The 21,183-nt window shown below is 42.6% G+C and overlaps 1 protein-coding gene across 2 annotated transcripts in view; it reads right to left on the reverse strand.

Moving 5' to 3' along the window:
* Window positions 1–506: 506 nt before the first annotated feature.
* The window catches only part of fmnl1b (formin-like 1b), a 66,943-nt gene continuing 46,266 nt past the window's right edge, over window positions 507–21,183 (reverse strand). For both annotated transcript variants that reach the window (XM_038735745.1, XM_038735744.1), the window contains 16 exons: window positions 19,895–20,005; window positions 19,580–19,729; window positions 19,374–19,475; window positions 17,077–17,320; window positions 15,790–16,050; window positions 12,232–12,356; window positions 10,521–10,723; window positions 10,206–10,440; window positions 9,802–9,870; window positions 9,043–9,123; window positions 8,823–8,952; window positions 7,767–7,930; window positions 6,816–6,917; window positions 6,541–6,636; window positions 5,200–5,314; window positions 507–1,222 (listed from right to left, as the gene is read on the reverse strand). In XM_038735745.1, coding sequence (XP_038591673.1) covers window positions 1,122–1,222; window positions 5,200–5,314; window positions 6,541–6,636; window positions 6,816–6,917; window positions 7,767–7,930; window positions 8,823–8,952; window positions 9,043–9,123; window positions 9,802–9,870; window positions 10,206–10,440; window positions 10,521–10,723; window positions 12,232–12,356; window positions 15,790–16,050; window positions 17,077–17,320; window positions 19,374–19,475; window positions 19,580–19,729; window positions 19,895–20,005 — 2,289 coding nt within the window. In that variant the 3' untranslated portion in view covers window positions 507–1,121. The remainder of the gene's footprint in view (window positions 1,223–5,199; window positions 5,315–6,540; window positions 6,637–6,815; window positions 6,918–7,766; window positions 7,931–8,822; window positions 8,953–9,042; window positions 9,124–9,801; window positions 9,871–10,205; window positions 10,441–10,520; window positions 10,724–12,231; window positions 12,357–15,789; window positions 16,051–17,076; window positions 17,321–19,373; window positions 19,476–19,579; window positions 19,730–19,894; window positions 20,006–21,183) is intronic.

Below are 21,183 nucleotides of genomic sequence, written 5' to 3' on the forward strand. Positions count from 1 at the left end.
TGAAAGTATTTACTTATCTGTAAATGCTGCTTTGCATTACTTATAAACATTTTTTAAATAATTATATTTATTTCATTCTGAATGCCAGATGCATGATCTGAGTTTCCATTAAACAATGTGCTCAGTTTAGAAACCTGTGTGTAGATTTCCATGCTAGTATTTTTATTTATTTTTTTTGCCACCCTAGCCTTTTGATATTGCCGTGACATTTTATGCAAATGTTTGTGTTCCCCAGAGGATGAATTTTGACTTTTCATCATCAGGTTACTTTTGGTTTATGACCAAATACCTGCAAAAGTAATGACTTTCCCATGAGCCTTTGTGTTTACTGGCTGAACTCCCACCACCCCTCAGCTCTAAACTAAGATGGTGAACATGTTACACATTATTTCTGCTAAACAAGCCGCATTTTAGCATCGTCACTGTGAGTTTGGCGTGCTGGTGTTGGCATTTAGGTCAAAGCCTGTGGACACGATATAGGCCTGAAAAAGCAAAATGACACCAAATCAACGGTATAAAATGCTTTATTTATTTGTTGGAATGCGGAAGCAAAGTAGAAGTTTCTCATTCTTACACTACGATATTAAAAATAATTTAAATATATTACAAATCTTCAGCCTAAATTTGTGAGACCTAGTAGAGGACAGAAAGCTGGACAGTGGTCATCTATTTCAAATAAAACCAATTAAAAAAAATCATGTCTTTGAGCATTTTTAAGAACATTATCAAAAGGGTTTATGAGTGTGCCGTCTCTCTAGGTTTCTCCTTAATGCCGTTTGAACAGTCACTTTTACCTAAATGGCTCATTCTTCTGTGTAATTGTCTTAATGACCTCATGAGACATCCAGCATCATTAGCGTCATGTGCCGCTAACATTTGATTATTAAAATCAGAGAACATTTCGACAATCAGCAAAGTTTATATTTTATTCAGAAAAGGTGCCTCACTGTCACAGAAAGAGTTTGTTCTGTTGTTTGTTCTCTTGGAAACGTGCATTTTCTTTCACCTCTGCATTCTTAAGCATGCATGAGAGAGCAGGATCGTTGCCGCAGGGACTTAAATGTCTGATCTTTTGTGCTTTTTTAGCATTCAGTCTGGTCTGTAGTGTGTGTTTTTGTTTTTCAGAGGGAGATGTCTGAGCACACGTGGAGCTGTTGTCCTGGTTTCCACTTGGCGCTGCGTCGGCCGCCGTCTGTCCGTCTGTACGGCTGATTCCTTAAATCTGAAGTGGAGGACAAACAACAAACACACTGAGAAAAGACTGGTAATATCTGCCGGGGGGGGAAGGGCATTAGATTTTACTGGCACATTTATGTATGAGATAATCTGAGTCATGTCGTTGTCTTGGGAATCATTGAGATTCCCAAGACAACGTTTTAAGCTACAATTAGTTTGTGAAGAAAACTTTTATATAGACTACCTTTTAAAATGGATAATATAGCCAAAAGTATGTGGACACCCTTGTTGTGTCTTTTATTCAGTGCTGGAGGAAGTTTTCTTGCATTGAAAATGATACGTATCATCAGGAAAATGTATTTTAGATTATTATTACACTTAGTTCAAATAAAAGGAAAGCAGTAATGCCGGTCTGCACAGAGCTCAACCTCAACCCCATCCAACACCTTTAGGAGGAACTGGATTACTGGCTGTGAGCCAGACCTGATCACCAACATCACTGTTGGACCTCACTGATGCTCTTGTTGCTGAACGGGAGCAAATCCCTGCAGCAGTTTCAACATCTGGTGGAAAGGCTCCTCTAACTAATGCCCGTGGTTTTGGAAAGGCATACAGGTGTCCGTATACTTTTGGCCATGATTGTTTTCACCTGAGGATTTTACTTTCCTGGAACACGTTTGGTTCACAAATGTAGTTGGGCGTGACCAGCTAATGTCTGCATTTTCACTTACCAGAGACACCAGTTGAATGACACACTTTATTAGTTGGGTGGAGTTAAAGTGATTTTCACACAACAGCTTTGTTTGTTCATTTAAATGTATAAAACAACTTCAAAACCAAATAACGTCTGTAACATTTTCCCCATGTTTCTGTGTCTATGTGATTAACTGGGACAACATCTTTTGTAACTGGTCCAGCGTTGAGTGAGCCAGTGGCGGCTCTAGACCAATTTAATCGAGGGGGCCAGACGCTTTGTCAGAGGGGCCCATTCAATCCGGGACAAAAGAGACTAAGGCAATGTTCAAGCTTTCAAAATGTCTTGGTTAGTGTATATAATGTAATGTTTTAGTATGTTTCAGTAACAGGATCTTTTCAGTAACTCAGTTATAGTTTTATTAAATTACATTATACAAAAAAAAAACATTCCTGTTAACTTTAGCCAAGTTACATTACATTCTTTGTCATGATGTTAAAGTATAAGTATACCCAAAATTAAATACTTGATGGTAGGATGCATTATTAAATTGTTATGATAATAATTTACCCTTTAAGGAGGGGGAATTTCCAGCAACATCCAAAGGCTGTCCATGCAATGGAAACGTGGATTACAAGGACAAAATACTGTCTACAACGCCGCATTCAGTTTAATGTACATCTCGAGTCAATTAGATGTAACGTTGGGCGTGTTAAATAATAATCCGTGTGCTAGCTTGCTCTGCAAAAAATCCCGTTGATAAAACAATCCACGTTATATTTTTCATTTACTTTTTGTGAAGTCGAAAGTCCGCCTTCACCGTTGAACGAACGTGCGCTCCCGCGGCACGGGGAACTCTTTCTATCAGGGATAACTACCACGGCACGGCACCGGACAGTGGCGGTGTAGCGTCCTAAAGGATCCGACTAGTTGAGACACATTTGTTCCGCCTTTCGCATCGGCGCCGTATCGTCGCAAGGAAGATATATTACTATGATTATTGCAGACTTTTCGTTCAGAGGGGGGCCGTAGGGGGTCCAAGGTCTGTTACTGCCCTCTGTTGGCTCCAGCCCCACAAAGCCGCCACAGGAGTGAGCATGCTAAAGTGCTTGTTATGAAGAGTGTCTGCATTATAGAAAGGATCCCTACAAAGACCCTTTTTGGCCACTATATTGTTCTTGTCTAAACCACCAGACTCCCTCGGTAAAAACAGTAATTTTACCTTGTAGAATACTTGTCTACCGAGAGCAATGTAGAGACTGTCTCTGGTTAAACAAAAAGGATCTTACTCTTAAAAAAATGCATGGATCCTTTCTAAAATGACACTCTTAATAACAATCTGAGCCTGTCAGTGGCAAAAAACAAGCACTTTAGGGGGACGTACTTTGAAGGGTGCAATTGCCCGCTAGGATAACGTTGCAGCCCCGTCACTCGCTCTATACCACCGTCTTTACTAAGAACTCATTGTGTCTAAACACAACCAAACCTGAACTTTATCAGTGTCAAATCAGCAAAAGTTGCCGTTTAGTTTGAAGGACTTGTCGTTTTAAAATTAGTGAATCACATCCAGCTACTTTAATCACCTTTTTAAAAGCAGCGGACAGTTTAAATGAGCCGGAAAATGGTCTCTGGAGGAAACTCACAATGCACAAACACAGTAAACAACCTCCAAAATAATCTTTCAAGGGCAGAAAGTGTCTTTGAAATTAAAAGAAAACAACATCCATGCACTTTATTATTACGGTCTATAACAGGGAGGTCAAACATTTAAATCAGGTGTTTCATGTTCATGAATGCTTCAGCCTGTAATATGATGTTAACATGGTCAGCGAGCTTTATGAATAACTCCTATAATTGTTAGATCAGATATGAGATTTCCCCATAAAAGTTGAATACGTTGAAAGAGAGGAACAGCTGTTTGTTCAGTTCTCGGTTAGAAAATACAACATCAGAAGAGTCGAAGAGAAACACAGACCCACAGAGCGCCGAGGGATTTTAAGGAGTCACCTCGTCGCTGAAGACGGAGTCGCAGAAGAGACGAGAGGAGCGTTTGGCAGAACGAGCCGTGAAGGGCACGGACTTTAGAGCTGAAGACACCAGAGACACATCGGGGAGGGGAAGAGAGGAGGGACAAACGAGAGAGATAAGCCTTTTAAAGAAAGAAAAGGAGTGAAGAATTAAGAAGAAAAGTACAGAGCAAACAGGGTGAAATGTTTAGTAATGCAGAGAAATGAGGAAAAAAAAGAACACAGGTAATAAAATGCTTTCTTTTCAGGAGTAAGATGAGACGATTGATGTCATGCCTCTACACAGCCGGACGTCAGGATGTTGTTAGCCTAGCTTAGCATAAACACTGGAGGCAGAGGGAAACTGCTAGCCTGGCTCAGTCCAAAGTTTAACAATATGCTTGCTAGCACCTGTAAAGCTCACTGATTATGTTGTATTTTGATTGTTTAATCTTGTTCCTAAAGTTTTGTCGTCACAGCTAGGTTGCCAGGTTTGGTACCGTCATGCCCGACACCAAAACATATCTGGCAAGCTGAAGACGGATCCCAGATGATTCTATGGAAAAGCTCAGAGAAGCAGCTGTGTGGTTTACGTTAGCCCTCATCTTTAAAAAGCCTGTTCTCTAGTGAAAAATGACTGTTTGAAAACACATCAGAAACACATCAGAGAATCCTTCAATCTCCCCTTCGCGCTGCTTAAAGTAAGTTTTGGCCAAGTGTGGCCTCAGGGGACAGTCTAGAAAATGGCCTTTTTTATGCCAAAAATAGTTAATCTGCTTTCTGCATATTGCCAGTATAACAAAACATCATGTAAACTTCTGTATTGTTGCACTAAGCTTACTAAAAATGATTTTTAGCTTCCTCTATAGGCGTCTCAGACGAGTGTTTTTATAAACTGATATTCTCACATCTGGATTTTGGCAACTGGACTTTTAGAGAATAACGTTCAGAGAGGTTTTAGTTTGAAAATCATCCTTGGTGAGCTAAAACATTTAGAAAATCCCCGGGGGAAATTTCACCCTTGCTCCACGCAGTCAGTCCCGAATGGGGCGATGAAGCTGCTCTATAGTCGTATACGTATTCACATTTCCTCACTTTAACTAGTGCTAACTGTTCCACCGGTCTCCAGTGTCTACGCTAAGCTAGGCTAACCATGTCCTGACTCCACGCTGAACACAGACATTAGAGAGTTATCGACCTTCTCAGAAGAAATCAAAGTGCATGTTACCAAAATTTTGAACTTCACTTCAAGTCAGAAAACCAAATGAGGTGATCATTCTGTGGTCTAACAGACAGCACATCTGTCTCCGTGGTGTTGTGTACCTGTGATGATGTCCTCGATGGCTCCGTCCTTCCCCTCCCTCACCAGAGGAGACACCTGCCTCTTCTTCAGCTCGGCTATTAGATCCATCTGTGGCAGTTTGGACGTCACAGAAGCCTGAAACATCGAACGCGTCAGAGTTTGAATCAGACTTCCCTCTTGTCCCGCAGCCAACAACTGTGCTGTTGTTAAACAGGTACCTTTAAAACATAATTACAGCCTCTTGCATTGTATTTTGTGCGTTCTTCTAGTGAAGTCAGTTTATATTATTCACACGGCAACCTCTATCACGTCAGTGGGTAATAATTACATTCTACTCTGAGATCTGTGAATGCAGTGACATCTATGAAAGGAAGTCGAACAGGGCATGAAATACAAGCAGTCAGACGACAGACAGTTTTCTATCCAAATATAGTGCAACTTTTACCAGAATTTTTAGGAAATCTGCATCAGAAAATGAGAGTTTATGAAGTGTTTCTGTCATTTTATGTGGATATTAGTTGGTTTGTAGAGATAAACAGTGGGTTGAGCTGATTTTCCAATTAAATTCCAAGTAAATCATGACCGAAGAAGAGGGAGTAATCAGCTCCAAATGTAGAAAAACATGACGGAAATATGACATTTCTGTTCTGTTTCATGATGTGAGGAATGTAAGTCTCCTCGTCGTCATAAAAACAGGTGAATGCGAATTACCCGCACACACCCAGCTTAGCCAACATGTGATTAGCTTATTGTGATAATTTCTACAAACTCTCTTTTCACACTTACTGATCCCTCACTCAGTGTTTTTGTCCATACTGTTTTTATTTTGGGTAGGTAAGTGGTAGAGCAGCTCAGTCAGGTGAAGTTTTATGTTCCACTTTTCTTTGTTTTTGGATAGAAAATGGATCCTTTAAAAGAGTTTGAACACCCACAGGCCTTTGTCTTTATTGTTCCCTGCCTCCATTTGTACTTAAATTTAAGTGTATCAAACAACCTGGCCTTAAAAATACGTTTTATGTTAGAAACATGGGTTGTAAAACAGGCAAACTGTGAAACTATTACCCAAACTGTCTGCTGTAAACATCACCTTACTGTTTTATCTTAAATATTATAAATGTCAGTTTGTTTTCTTGAGTCTGTTTCTTGAGTTCCCAGATCTTAGTTAACCTGGTGAGCACAAACTTCTTATAACGGATAGAATTTGTGGACAAAACGTTCAAAATAAAGACCCAAGTTAAAATCCAGCAGGTGGTAGCTTTGGCGAGAATTAAAGCTTAAACTTATTTAGTTTTCCTGCCCAGCTTTACTCAGTAAGTCTACAAATACCTGTAGCTGCTATATTTTATTATACATTTTGTTACCTTGTTCCCCGTGACTTCAGGTTTAGGTGGCGTTGATGGGGCTTCACAGTTCAGGACGTGTTGTTTCTTCCTCTGCTCGTTCTCCTGCTCAGCTTGCTGTCAGAGAAAGTACTTTAATAGCATCTACATCTCTACATCTGAAGGTCAAATAATAATAAGCGTGGCATTAGCTGAAAGACTGATTGGGCTGTAAGTGTACAGTTAAAGCTGGATTTAGTTATCAGTGAAGCGGCTATCTGCGATGCCATGGATCAATAAAATGAGCGTTATCTGACCTTGTACGCTTTGATGAACCTGACAAAAACCGGGAAGAACACGGAGGGCGGCGTGGCTTTAGAGTTCTCTCCAAAGTACTCCACAGCGGAGTCATACGCATCCTGGAAGAGGGAAAAAACAGGCAAGACCCAAATAGCATCCATGTAAATATATATAAAGAAATATGTGCCGACTGTTTTCAAGACAGATTCAACATTAAAGGGTAACTTTGGTACTTTTTGGACCTTATTTTCCAATGTTTCTGCGATTAATTGAACATTTTTAAACATTTTTTTAAATGGGTCCCGTATTGACAGTGAAACAGGGCTGCAACGTAAACCGTGCACCCTTCAAAGTACTGACAGGCTCAGATTGTTGTTAGTGTCTGACAACATTATGGAAAGGATCCCTACAGAGAGAAACCTTTTTATTAAAGAGTAAGATCCTGTTGGTTTAACCAGAAACAGTCACTATATCGCTCTCATCAAGACCACCAGACTCTATTGATAAAAACAGCAATTTTACTTAGCAGATCCACGGTAGAGTTGCTGGTCTACCGCTGCCTCATGAGGTTAGTTTGTGTTATTGTTTGACCTGTTTTTTAAAAAAGGTTAATAATACCAAAGTTACATAATAATACAAACTAATATAACGATATAACAACTTTTCCTGGTTAAACAAAAAGGATCTTACTCTTTAAAAAACAAGTCTCTCTCGGTATGGATCCTTTCCACAATGTTGTCAGACACTTGTAAAAACACTCTGAGCCTGTCCAGATGGCAAAACCAAGCACTTTAGTGGTCGTGAGGATTATGTTTCAGCCCTGTTTCGCCAACTGCAGTGTGCTCACTCAATACTGGACCAATTTCTTTGCTCCAATCAGAAACATAGACACAAAAACATGAGAAAATACGTTTGAAAAATACCAAAGTTACCCTTTTAAGGTTTATTTTGGGGTAATTAAAGCTGACCTGGGCAGTTTTTCCATCAGCTGTAAGCGAGTGGAGCAGCTCGGTGTTGCTGCTGAGAAACGCCTGCAGCACAGGATTGTCTTTTTCGACAGAGAACTCCCTCCTGGTCACCTCCATGCCTCTCTCCAGAGCTCGCAGGTCCTGCAGGATGCTGTCAACAGAAACTACAAGACACAAACACGAGAGCGAGTTCAGTGTCATTTAAAAAGCAAGTTTGTGCTTGAATTTAGAAATCTTATCGCTGCTGTCTGTAACCTTGCTGAAGTCACACACCCACCATAGTTGACTTATAGTTTAAACAGCCATGTATTTTCCCCTTAGCAGTTTGTCCGGTCAGTGTTTGTCATATGCGCAACAACCACAGATCCCTCCAACAATGCTCATATAAATATGTTTGAAAAAGTCACGCTGGTAAAGTGACAGGTGTACAGTAATACTGCAAATGGATATACATTATGAGAAGAACAGGTTGTGGACAAGTCTGAACATACTACAGTGCGGTAGAAAATGTACAGTACCAGTAAGTATAGTGCAAGTAAAGCAGAAGTATAAGTGTTGTCTCTTCAGTTCTATTCAGTTTAAGTTATTGCAGTTGGGTTTTGGAAAGATTATAAACACATCACATATCATATATTTACGGACGACATCAGACTAAATTTTTTTTTTAAACCCAGTGAGCCTTTTGGATTTTCTAAACGCCCCCATGATTATGCAAAATATTGTTTCTCTCTTCTCTGCTGCCCGCTTCGAAATTTAGGTGTAATATTAGATCAAGCCGCATCATGTGACACCCACGTCAGGCAACTAACCAGATCTTTATTTTTACCAAATAAGAAATATCAGTAAATTGAGATCAGCTGAACTAGAGATGCTTGTACACGCATTTATTCTCATCACTTGTCACATGTCTGCCCTGGACCGTCTGCAGGTAATGCCACAAGGCTGCTAACTAGGGGGAATAGATCATCCCTATACTGATCCCTAACAGGTTTTAATTTTATCAACTTTTTGTCTTTATCTGTGCTTCTTTGTTAGTGTTGTTGTAAATGTGCTCACCCAACGCCGCCTTGTCCAGGAAGTGCAGCTCGGTGTAGAAGGCCTGGACGTCGCTGTATTTCTCCTGGACGATGCTGACGATGAAGTGCAGCAACGTCTGCTTGCGGTCTGTAGATTTGGTGTCTAACAGCTGGGGATAGCAAGCAGAAAACAATAATAAAAACAACAACAAAACATTCTTGGACATAAAAAATAAATAAAATACTAGTTAAGGACTCACCAAATCTAAACTCTGCAGGCGGAAGCCGTACGCTGCATCTCGTTTGCTGCTGTTCATGTAGTTTCCAAATGCTAAGATGATCTTTACATCAGAAACAAAGAGTTGGATTGTCAAGTTTACAAACAGTCCAAAGATGCCAAGTAACAAATAGTAGAACTGTTGTTTGTACATAGAAGAGCACAGCCCACATTTTTTCAAAAAGAACAAAACTTCCTACTTTCCTATCCCAAAATACTAACAAAAGGTTCCTTTCTAAAAGTATTTTCTACGTTGCTATAAAGGAGTGTAGTTCTTAAATCTTTAAAGAGCAATTAAACATAAAATGGACTTCAGTCTCATCTAAAAGACTTACCATGAAATGATAACGCGCCTGTCGTTACACTATAGTTATTTTTATGAAACATGTTTTCTTTCCTTACATGAGGAGAAATAACTGTTATTTAGATGTGATATGAACTCTCATGCTCACCACTGACTTTAAACACGGGTAAAATAATACTTTATTTTAAATGACTTGAAATTAAACGCAATTTTATCCCTCAGCTGACCTCCTAACTAATTTAGAGTTCAGATTCCTGTTAAAAGGGTTATTCAGCTTCAAGCCTGTGCAATTAACATCCAACTGTGCAGTTCTGCTCCACTAATGACTCCATATCCCACAGCACGGAGACATAATGTCAGAGGAAAAATCTTAAATTTAAGCCTTACTCAAACATCAGCCGGCACTCTATTGCACTTTATCCTTGGTACTGTTCTTACCTCAAGGATTTTCTTCAGCTTGCTCGAAGATTTGATCGACATCGAGGCAGCAATGAGGGCATTAAGTTGCTGTCAGAAAGAGTTGAACCCATTCAGATTATTATCAGAACCCAGACTTACATGTAGTTTGAAGCATATAACTGCAAAAATAGAGTCAGTTATGATGTTTTAAGGATGACGAGTAAATTAAGTATTGAGGTGTTACAATAATAATTTCCCTCCTAAAACAATCTTATCACAGGGCTACTTCCAGGAGGAGGTATACATCTCCTCTGCATAGTTTATAAGGGACTGGATGCCTCCTACCTCACTTCATCTCTAAAATACAGTTCAAGATAAATACTCCCATTAACCCCCCCCCCACACACACACACACACACACTTCCACCACCTCGTGAACTCACAGGCTGTATTAGCTGGACACTCTCGGGGAAATTGCCCATGAAGGTGAGAGTGCTGATCCGCTGGGGAAGCCGCGGGATCTTGCTGAAGCGCACCATGAAGCGGTCCTCCTCGCTGAGCTCGTCCAGGGGCCTGCCCTCACACTCGTAGTTGTGGATGAGCTTCATTTCATACTCTGTGGGGATGAAACGCTCCAGGAGCTCGAGAAAGTCCAGGCTCAGCGCTCTCTGGTTATACCTGTGGGGACGGCGGTGATTTTAACTGGAGGTATCTTGTGTGGAAGAATAAAGAAACAGTTTTATATCATTGGTACATACGTCTCTATTGCACAGCAGATGTCAGATGCAGCCATTCCCTCCTTGCGCAGGGTGATAGCCAGGTTTTTGGCCCTGTTGGGCTCCATTAGAGACACTTTACTGGGAGTCTTGTGGGCCAGTTTCATCTTGAGGGTCCCCAGCTCTACAGGAGTGGACTGGGCCTTGGTCTTGAACTGCTCCTCAAAAGCAGCCATGTTCAGCTCCTAAGAAAGGTCCGATGAGGAAATGGAGAGACATTTGCAGAGATGATGGATGTGGTTCATGGTTCGGGTGGTGCACTGAGAAAAAACCTTAGATAATAGACTTTTTTCACAGCAGACATTTTGGCTTGTCGCAGGTAGAAGTTGAAAGCAGAATGTGTTTCACCTTCACGGCAACAGCTTCTTCCCCCGAGCTGTCAGACTTTTGAACACTATGCTGCCGTCCACTGCATGAGCAACAATCACAGTACTTTGATGCTGCTAATATTTAAGTATACATATACGGTGTCAAATGCAAGATAAGGGTTGCACTATGCACTTTATAATGCTTCAGTCAGCTTAAACTGAACTGGAAATAATTGTTTTAGACCAGGGAGACATTTAAACACTAAATAAAGGATCAAATCATGGTTTTGGGTGTGTCGGGTTTTGGTTTCTAGTGTTTTCCTGTGTTTCCTTGTAGTTTTAGGGTTTCACTATTGTTTCTGGTCTTGTTTTACTACCTTTTATTTCATAACATTCTTCCTGGCATGTTTATTAGTTTTCCTTGTAGCCTATTAGGTGCGTTTGAGATGAGCTGCAGCTGACTGCAAGGCAGGTCAGACACGTTCTACCTGCGTGAGCTTACTGTGAGCTGAGATCAACGACTGATCTGATCAAAAGATGGTTCCAACTTTTCAGGTTTCTCTTGATTAGCTCATTAGTTGCACCTGAGTATGATTATGTTGTCAACACATCTTGTTTTGCCCATGGACTATGTCACTATTGTTTGTCACCTGCACAGCTAATTAAAACTCACTTAACTTAACTTACCTGCGCCAAGCTTGGCCCAAAACCCCCCCTCTGTTGTGTAGCTGGTAGCTAATTAAACTACTGTAGAACCGTAACTGTGTACCAATGTACTGCAAATTTACCTGCGTGACAGAAGTCAGTTTCATGTTTTTATTACAAGCAGGTTCTGAAGATGAAACAGATGCAGTATAAATATCTGCTATGGACCTATATTACATATACAATATATGAAGAAGAAACAGTTACTCAGACGTTCTCAAACTAATATTCAAATTAACAGAAAATATTTCTTCTGGAGACGTAAAATTGTTTATAAGGGACTCTATGCACCCTGAGTATGTTCCAGTGATTAGAAGAAAATGTAAATTTGTTCATTATAAGCCAAAATGGACAGATATTCAGAGTCCTGCTTATTGAAGAGATGTTTTGCAGTCCGTCTTTAGAAACATTCATAGTGTTTAGGGGATCTATAAAATGATGCGCTTCTTTATTATAACTGAACAGCCTGATTTTAGAAACGTTGCCTTTTTACCAAACATACATCTGTAAAGCCAATAAACAAACTCTTTGTCATGAAGACATAATAAATATTTAAATACATTTAGAGAATGACTCGACTGTGAGAAACAGAATGGATGTAGGAGAAGTTTAGTGCATTCAGTATGTGGTGGAAACAGGGACATCTAGAGGCAGACACTGGAAACACAAACTGGTCAAACCTCCAAGACTTGCTCGTCGTCCAGCTCGTTAAAGATGGTTCCTGCCACCTGGTTGGATTTTAGCGCCTGCCAGTTTAACAGCGGCATGCGGTACTTTGTTTGAATGGCCTTCTTTTTTTTACAGCCTGGAAGAAAGAATGAAAACAATGATATATCAACGTAGTCACCGTTTATACAAAACATTAATGATTTTGTTCTAATACAATCTAATGCAAAATCTCCTTGTCATTAGTCTTTAAAAAAATCTGTTTACACATCATGTAATAGTCACCTATTCTGCCTTCATGAACATGCTTTGTGTGTGTTGTTTTTTCCTTCACATGTAAAAAAGAAACTGTTAAATCTTCCTTTATGTAATTTTTTTCCTTAATGTTTTGGTGTCGGATACGTTTTAAAAGGAGAGTGGGAGGTGATGTTTAGGGTGGACCTCTAGAGTGCGACAGGTGAAGCGGTCGGACGTTTAGGGGGGACCTCCAGAGTGCGACAGGTGAAGCGGTCGGACGTTTAGGGGGGACCTCCAGAGTGCGACAGGTGAAGCGGTCGGACGTTTAGGGGGGACCTCCAGAGTGCGACAGGTGAAGCGGTCGGACGTTTAGGGGGGACCTCCAGAGTGCGACAGGTGAAGCGGTCGGACGTTTAGGGGGGACCTCCAGAGTGCGACAGGTGAAGCGGTCGGACGTTTAGGGGGGACCTCCAGAGTGCGACAGGTGAAGCGGTCGGACGTTTAGGGGGACCTCCAGAGTGCGACAGGTGAAGCGGTCGGACGTTTAGGGGGGACCTCCAGAGTGCGACAGGTGAAGCGGTCAAACGTTTAGGGGGGACCTCCAGAGTGCGACAGGTGAAGCGGTCGGACGTTTAGGGGGGACCTCCAGAGTGCGACAGGTGAAGCGGTCGGACGTTTAGGGGGGACCTCCAGAGTGCGACAGGTGAAGCGGTCGGACGTTTAGGGGGGACCTCCAGAGTGCGACAGGTGAAGCGGTCGGACGTTTAGGGGGGACCTCCAGAGTGCGACAGGTGAAGCGGTCAAACGTTTAGGGGGGACCTCCAGAGTGCGACAGGTGAAGCGGTCGGACGTTTAGGGGGGACCTCCAGAGTGCGACAGGTGAAGCGGTCGGACGTTTAGGGGGGACCTCCAGAGTGCGACAGGTGAAGCGGTCAAACGTTTAGGGGGGACCTCCAGAGTGCGACAAGTGAAGCGGTCGGACGTTTAGGGGGGACCTCCAGAGTGCGACAGGTGAAGCGGTCGGACGTTTAGGGGGGACCTCCAGAGTGCGACAGGTGAAGCGGTCGGACGTTTAGGGGGAACCTCCAGAGTGCGACAGGTGAAGCGGTCGGAAGTTTAGGGGGGGCCTCCAGAGTGCGACAGGTGAAGCGGTCGGAAGTTTAGGGGGGGCCTCCAGAGTGCGACAGGTGAAGCGGTCGGAAGTTTAGGGGGGGCCTCCAGAGTGCGACAGGTGAAGCGGTCGGACGTTTAGGGGGGACCTCCAGAGTGCGACAGGTGAAGCGGTCGGAAGTTTAGGGGGGGCCTCCAGAGTGCGACAAGTGAAGCGGTCGGACGTTTAGGCGGGAAATCTAGAGTGCGACAGGTCAATCGGTCGGACGTTTAGGGGGGGCCTCCAGAGTGCGACAGGTCAATCGGTCGGACGTTTAGGGGGGACCTCCAGAGTGCGACAGGTCAATCGGTCGGACTTTTAGGGGGGACCTCCAGAGTGCGACAGGTGAAGCGGTCGGACGTTTAGGGGGGACCTCCAGAGTGCGACAGGTGAAGCGGTCGGACGTTTAGGGGGGACCTCCAGAGTGCGACAGGTGAAGCGGTCGGACGTTTAGGGGGGACCTCCAGAGTGCGACAGGTGAAGCGGTCGGACTTTTAGGGGGGACCTCCAGAGTGCGACAGGTGAAGCGGTCGGACTTTTAGGGGGAACCTCCAGAGTGCGACAGGTGAAGCGGTCGGACGTTTAGGGGGAACCTCCAGAGTGCGACAGGTGAAGCGGTCGGAAGTTTAGGGGGGACCTCCAGAGTTCGACAGGTGAAGCGGTCGGACGTTTAGGGGGGACCTCCAGAGTTCGACAGGTGAAGCGGTCGGACGTTTAGGGGGGACCTCCAGAGTTCGACAGGTGAAGCGGTCGGACGTTTAGGGGGGACCTCCAGAGTTCGACAGGTGAAGCGGTCGGACGTTTAGGGGGGGCCTCTAGAGTGCGACAGGTGAAGCGGTCGGACGTTTAGGGGGGACCTCCAGAGTGCGACAGGTGAAGCGGTCGGACGTTTAGGGGGGACCTCCAGAGTGCGACAAGTGAAGCGGTCGGACGTTTAGGCGGGAAATCTAGAGTGCGACAGGTCAATCGGTCGGACGTTTAGGGGGGGCCTCCAGAGTGCGACAGGTGAAGCGGTCGGACGTTTAGGGGGGACCTCCAGAGTGCGACAGGTGAAGCGGTCGGACGTTTAGGGGGGACCTCCAGAGTGCGACAGGTGAAGCGGTCGGACGTTTAGGGGGGACCTCCAGAGTGCGACAGGTGAAGCGGTCGGACGTTTAGGGGGGACCTCCAGAGTGCGACAGGTGAAGCGGTCGGACGTTTAGGGGGGACCTCTAGAGTGCGACAGGTGAAGCGGTCGGACGTTTAGGGGGGACCTCCAGAGTGCGACAGGTGAAACGGTCGGACGTTTAGGGGGGACCTCTAGAGTGCGACAGATGAAGCAGTCGGACGTTTAGGGGGAAATCTATTATTTATTTATTCTATTTATCTCTAAATACACGTTGTTAAACTTTTTTGTTAATTTACATTTTTATTAAGTTTATACAGCTGCAGTTTGAGTGTTTATTGGGGTTATTTAGGTTTTGTTTAACTGAAGTAAGCAGGCCGCTGGCTGTAATCACCTCAGCAGGTATCAGATCCGCCCGTTATCTTATATTTTGCATAATGTACTTTTTCCATTGCTGTTTTGGTGTAAGGCGAATTGTTACAATCATTCCCTAATAAATACACTTTTTCATATTAACCCATTGATGAAAAGGCTAATATATCAATTTTTCAACATATTCTCATTAAATTAATCAATTTATGGTTATAGATATTTTTTCAATTCAATTTTATTTATTGTTCTAAGTTGTGATCAGTAGCAAACTTCCAAGAACCGTGGGTAAGATACGTGCATTTAGATTCTGCTCATCAGTTCCTAACTTTTTGCATATTTCAGTCACGCTCCCCATTGAACTGCAGACTTATGGACTTTACAGTTATACAAGTCCCCTCTCAAGGACAGGACTCCTTTCTCTTTAGCCATGAAGGGGAAGATGAGCGAGGAGGAAGAGGATGAAGATCACCAAGTGGTTGGAATCAGAACCGAGATAGGCCTACTATAAGAACCGGATTAAAATTAGTCAGACGCTGGAAAAAAGTCAACATGAATTTTTAGAAAATAAAATACCTGAAAGCTGTTTCCCCTGGTGGTCAAAAACGTTCATAACGTGACAGTTTCTAAATTAAAGTCACATAAAAGTGAGCCTGTAAAATGTCAATGCCTCATTAGCACTGACATGTTCCTGCTCTGATGTGGACTCACCTGAGCTCCCTTCAGTCCCGTCCCCTGATGGCTGGGTCGTACCACCTCCAGGAGGCAGCAGGGGCGGTGGAGCTGCTGGTGGAGGAGGAGGAGGAGGAACAGGGGGGGTTCTAGTTGAGCCTGGAGGTGGAGGAGGGGGAGGAGGTGGTGGAGGAAGAGCTTGCACTGTCGCCGCCTGCTGAGGACCCTCAGAGAGGTGAGGCTGAGGGTCTGAGGAGGGGGGAGGGGCCTTGTGGTCATTACCTGAATCTGCTTCTTTAACTGCCAGGGAAACAACGATACTGTTAGTTTTACATCTCGTCTCTGTACATTTATAAAACAAGACAAGTATTAATGTGATAATGCTTTAGGGGACCTTTATTTCCCAATAACTTCCTGATTAGTTCTTCGTTTCCTGAAGGAACTGCGTCTAAGAACTCACTTCGAACTCAAGTAAATATTTATTCATCATTCGCTGATTATTGGAAACTTTGTCCTTCATATTTGTTAAAAGACTCAAAGTTAGATGAAGTAAGTAAGTGTACAGTTTTGACTTTGACTTGAGCCAGATGACATAGTTCTTTGCAGGAAACTGAACTACTTTGAACTTTTCCCTGAGTGCACCACCTCTAAAGTGAACTGTGTTCAGTCTGAACCTTAACAAATAGACTGGGTCAGATTAAGTTGAATTAAACTCTTTGTCAGTAAATTCAATCTGTGGTTGGTGAGAATTTATAGACATTATGAGGCCACTTCATGAAAGTTAAGTTTGTCACCTTGAACCAATTTAATATATCCTTCGTATTATTATTATCACAAAATGTAGACACACTTTAGATCAGAGGTTCTTAACAATCTGCACTTTGAGACACATTTATTATTAAATCTGGTCCACAATTATTATTTCCAATTCAGATTTTTCCACAGTCTTTTATTTTAGAGCAATTATTTTCTAGCAAAGCTTGGCACTTGACACCAAAATGTCTTTTCTAATTTTTTCATGGAGTTTAAGGTGACGGCTTCCTGTCTCAAGTTGATTCTCTACAAAAATAAAATCTTAAACGTCATGACTCTTCCAGTGAGCTACATGAGAGAGGGAAGAGGAAAAGATAAGTTGCTCAGCTTCAGAGTGAATATTAGAGTTTTATTGTTAGAACTGCCTAACTTTATTATTATTATTAAATATTTACTACTACTAATAATTTGTATTTTTATTGCACCTTTCACAGGACGCTTTACACATAACAACAGAGACAGAACAACAAAAGGTAATTCAGTCTGGAGGTGTGACAATCTAACAGCTCTGACCTGTCTGTATCACGTGCTGGATGACGGGGACCACCTGAACCTCCAGGTGTCCAGAGGAGGAGCGCTCCATTCGGATCAGCCCCTGCTCCACCAGAGCCTGAACTTTGACCTCCAGCTCCCTCAGGGCCTGGGTGCATCGGTCCTTGTCTCTCTCTCGCTCTCTCTCCCGCTCACGTTCCAGCTCTCTCTCTCGTTCTCGCTGCTGCAGAAGAGTCACCTGGGAGCAGGACTCACGTAGACTCTCCTGCAATAGACACGCATATCGTCTTCAAATGTCACGCATAGAGGAAAACTACACTTTATTAAAACCTGGCTTTTATTCTTGGAGCTCTGGCCTCATCTGTTTACTAAAAGTCTGTCTCAAAACAATGCTCACATTCACGTATGTACATCAAAGCTTTTGCCTGCTGTAATAATTCTTCCTGTTTTTACTGGATGTTAAAACATAATTGTGTCAGCCCTGAGTAGTGTCTGCAGGTATTCTCTATTAGGCCGCAGACACCCCCCCCCCAACAACGTAAGGTAGGGCAGCCTGTAAGTAGCCTGAGATGCAAAAGACTGTGGTGGCAGGACAGTTGGAGGATCAGGTTTGGAGACTTTTGTAAGAAATTCAACCTGAAACACTGAAAGTAAGGCGGACATTACTGACGGACATGAAATTGCCCTTGGTCAATCAGACAGGTTGTAAACCAGCTGATAGTGTGATCAAATTAGCTATGACTTTATTTGTAGGTAAAGCTGGAAGTGAGATATGTTGCTAACGGCTGTGTGTGTGGTCAAAACTGAACCACAAGGTCAGAACCTGGGGGATCATCTTTTTTATGATATAATAGACACAACCGCTGGATGAAGCCATTAAAATAAAACCCCTCCCTTTAAGAAAATGAAATGTAAAGATGAAGGCCCAATCCCAGATACGTCCCCTCTAAGCCCTGAACCCTCACATACTTAACGGACGTCACTTGGTAAGTGATTGAGTGCAAGAGGCTGCAAGGAACGGGATAGCACTTTGCCACAAAATCAAAAAATTTTTGCAAGATTTGCAGGTTTACAAAGTGTAAAAAAAAAAAAAATCTCTGAAAACATTATTTTGTTTTTGAGTCTTCTTCAGAATTGCAACACACTTTTTTTCCCGATCATTTTTTCGGAGTTTAAAATTTGTCAGTGTTCTCCCAGTGCATTAGTTTGTTTTCCAGGTTTGAAACCTTGTAAATGGGGTTCTGAAAACTGGTGTGCGAATGTGTGAAAACAAGTTCTGACACTGCCCCTGCCTCCAGGCTTTATTTTTTCCTCCAGTTGCGAAGTTGCGGTGCAGCAGAACTCCCCAACACCTGTGAAAACTCTGATGTGTAAAACAGTATCAAGTAGCGCACACGTGATATTTGATCCTTGATACCATCGAGATAATAAAATCCTGTCTTTGTATAGTACTTACTGTAATCACATGCTTCATTTTCGCTCAGTCTGAATTTTAGAGCAGAGCTGCGTGACAACGCTGCCACAAATCATGTGAGTCGCAAGCTTGCAACTGTGTGGGCGTATCTCCACAAAGCTCTGAAAAAATAGTCTGAAATATGAGTGCAAATGTAATGTAAGAAAGTTTCGCCCTTTCGAACCTCAGTTTTCAGAGTTTCAGAACTTGTTTTCACACATTCGCACACCAGTTTTCAGAACCCCATTTAAAAGGTTTCAAACCTGGAAAACAAACTAATGCACTGGGAGAACACTGACAAATTTGAAACATCATAAAAAAAAAAGTGTTGCAATTCTGAAGAAGGAAAACTCAAGAACTTTTTCGATCTTGCAACACTTTTTTTTGTAAGATTTTGAGTGTTCAGACACTTCGTTTCAACCTTTCAGAACTTTATTTTCCGTTTTGAAACACGGCAGGATATTTATCCCGTACTATGTACCATCTTAACTCGAGGCAAAAAATAAATTCTAACAATTTTAACATCAGCGTTGGTTTCCATGCTTGTTTGTTTACTGTTCTTCTTCTTCTTCTTCTCTTTTAAGGCAGATTTGCCTTCCGCTTCCGGGCTTCCCATGGTAACCCCTGTGTTTCACGTCACTACGCTAGGAACTGTGGGAAATTCCCTCAGCTAAAGTCTGCAGAAATGCAGACTTATGAAAAGGGCTCAAAATGTCCGCGAGAGAGAGATCTCTCACGCACTTCACGTTTTGACAGTGGGACAGCCCAAAGCCCTCACGGACTTACCGGGAACGCGCCTCAACATCTGTGAGCCTGTGAGTCTGAGTGTGGACACTGGGATTGGGCCGAAGATGGCGTACTGTACCTTTAGGAGCTCCACTTCTTTTGTGGTCTGAATGAGCTGCTTCTCCAATTCTGAGATTTTCTCCATGGCCTCCCTCTCGCTCTCCTGAAGCTGGGTGCTCAGCTGACACAGAAGCACAACTTTCATTTATACTTTGTGATTATCTTCGTCTTTATCAGTGAGGGATTAAGTGAAAATACGCACTGTGAACATCTGCATGTATCTACCTGTGAGTTGTGCTCCTGCAGTTCCTCCATGTGTTCCAGCAGAGCGTTCTTGGTCTCCGCGTCCTCCAGCAGAGCGCCCACATCAAACACATTGTCCAGATAGGCCTGGATCTGCACCAGCAGTCTGTCGCTCTCTGTGAACTTCAACTTCTGCAAACGGAGGATATTTAAAAAATAATCGCTGTGATGCACAAGATGAATCTTGCATATTGTGCTCTTGATTCAACAGTGGATTCTTTAGGGTATAGTCAGTCTAAGCTGTACGATAAGGACAACAAGGGACTATATGTCAGTAGGGTCAAAGGTCAATCTTGCCTCAAGGTAGTCATCCAGCCCGTGATGAGTGAACTCATACTGGAGGAAGACTCTGAAGTTCATGTTTTCCACCGAGTGCACCACGATGTTGATGAACTGCATACAGGCCACCTGGTGGGCAGACAGAGTACGTTTCTTTTAGCTGCCGTTTGAAGACCTCGTCTACGAAGAGAAGTGTTTTCCCAAAGTGTGCAACTACAGGTGTGATTGTTGTGTTTGGTAAGGAAGATATGAGTCAGATCAGAGTGAGCTGAGCAGGATCCAGCAGTCGGTGCTTTTGATTAAGGAAAATAAACACTGAACTTGTTATTGTTGGATTCTCTAAAGGTTCTTTCTCCTTCCACGTAGAGCTGCAAAGATTAATCGATTAATTTGATGGACAGAAACTTAGTCGACAGCCCGTTTTGGAAAATCCATTTAGTGTTTTTGTAATAATATGAGAATAAGCTTCTTTTCATTGTCTTAACATTATTGCAAACCAAATATAGTTGGTTTTCAGTTGGTCGCACAAAAAAAAAGACAGCGGATGACGTCGCCTTGTGCTCTAGGAGCCTGCTATGCATTTTTCATTGTTTTCTTCTGTTTTATAGACCAGACTATTACGATTACAAAAATAACCTGTAGATGCATCGCTTCCTCCACGTCATTTGAGCAAACTAACTCTCTTTTGTAGCTTTAAGTTTACGCTGTATTTACTGTCTCATGATTGTTTTTGTTGACCTGACAGCTCGACTGCATTCAGTCATGTGTTTATAACATTAAATGCAAAACACAACAAGGACTCCACAGCTTTCCCCACAGACCACACGTGTGTTTACAGTTGTGATCTCGTGGGCTGAAGCAAAATTAGTTGAAGAAAACTGGGGAAAATGAAAAACTATTCAGCTGTATGCACTCACCCATTTTACATAACTGCACACAATCTGTTTAATTAATAGAGACATTTGTCAACAGCTCTAAGAGCTTTCTATTTCTATTATAGGACGGCATGATTGAAATTATTATATGTGAACATTTTTCACAGTAGCACTAATTATTTCCAGACAGCGATCAAACGTAGGTGTAAAATTTGTAAATATGCAACTAATCACATTATTTTACACAGTTTACATGGTTAAGAATTTATCTTGTGTAGCTCTATAACTAAAGAAAACTCCACAGACTCATCACTGTTGAGTTAACTGTTATTGCTTCCCCAAGGTATCGATCCCACTGATGCAGTATGCGTTAATACCTCTTACTAGTAGATCTCTTACTTTACTAACGTCAGTCGTTTTGAATAAAAGCGT

This window comes from Micropterus salmoides, unplaced genomic scaffold, assembly GCF_014851395.1.
Source record: "Micropterus salmoides isolate LMB-PRFRI ecotype aquatic unplaced genomic scaffold, ASM1485139v1 Ms_hic_scaffold_21, whole genome shotgun sequence".
In the NCBI taxonomy this organism is placed as follows: domain Eukaryota; kingdom Metazoa; phylum Chordata; class Actinopteri; order Centrarchiformes; family Centrarchidae; genus Micropterus; species Micropterus salmoides.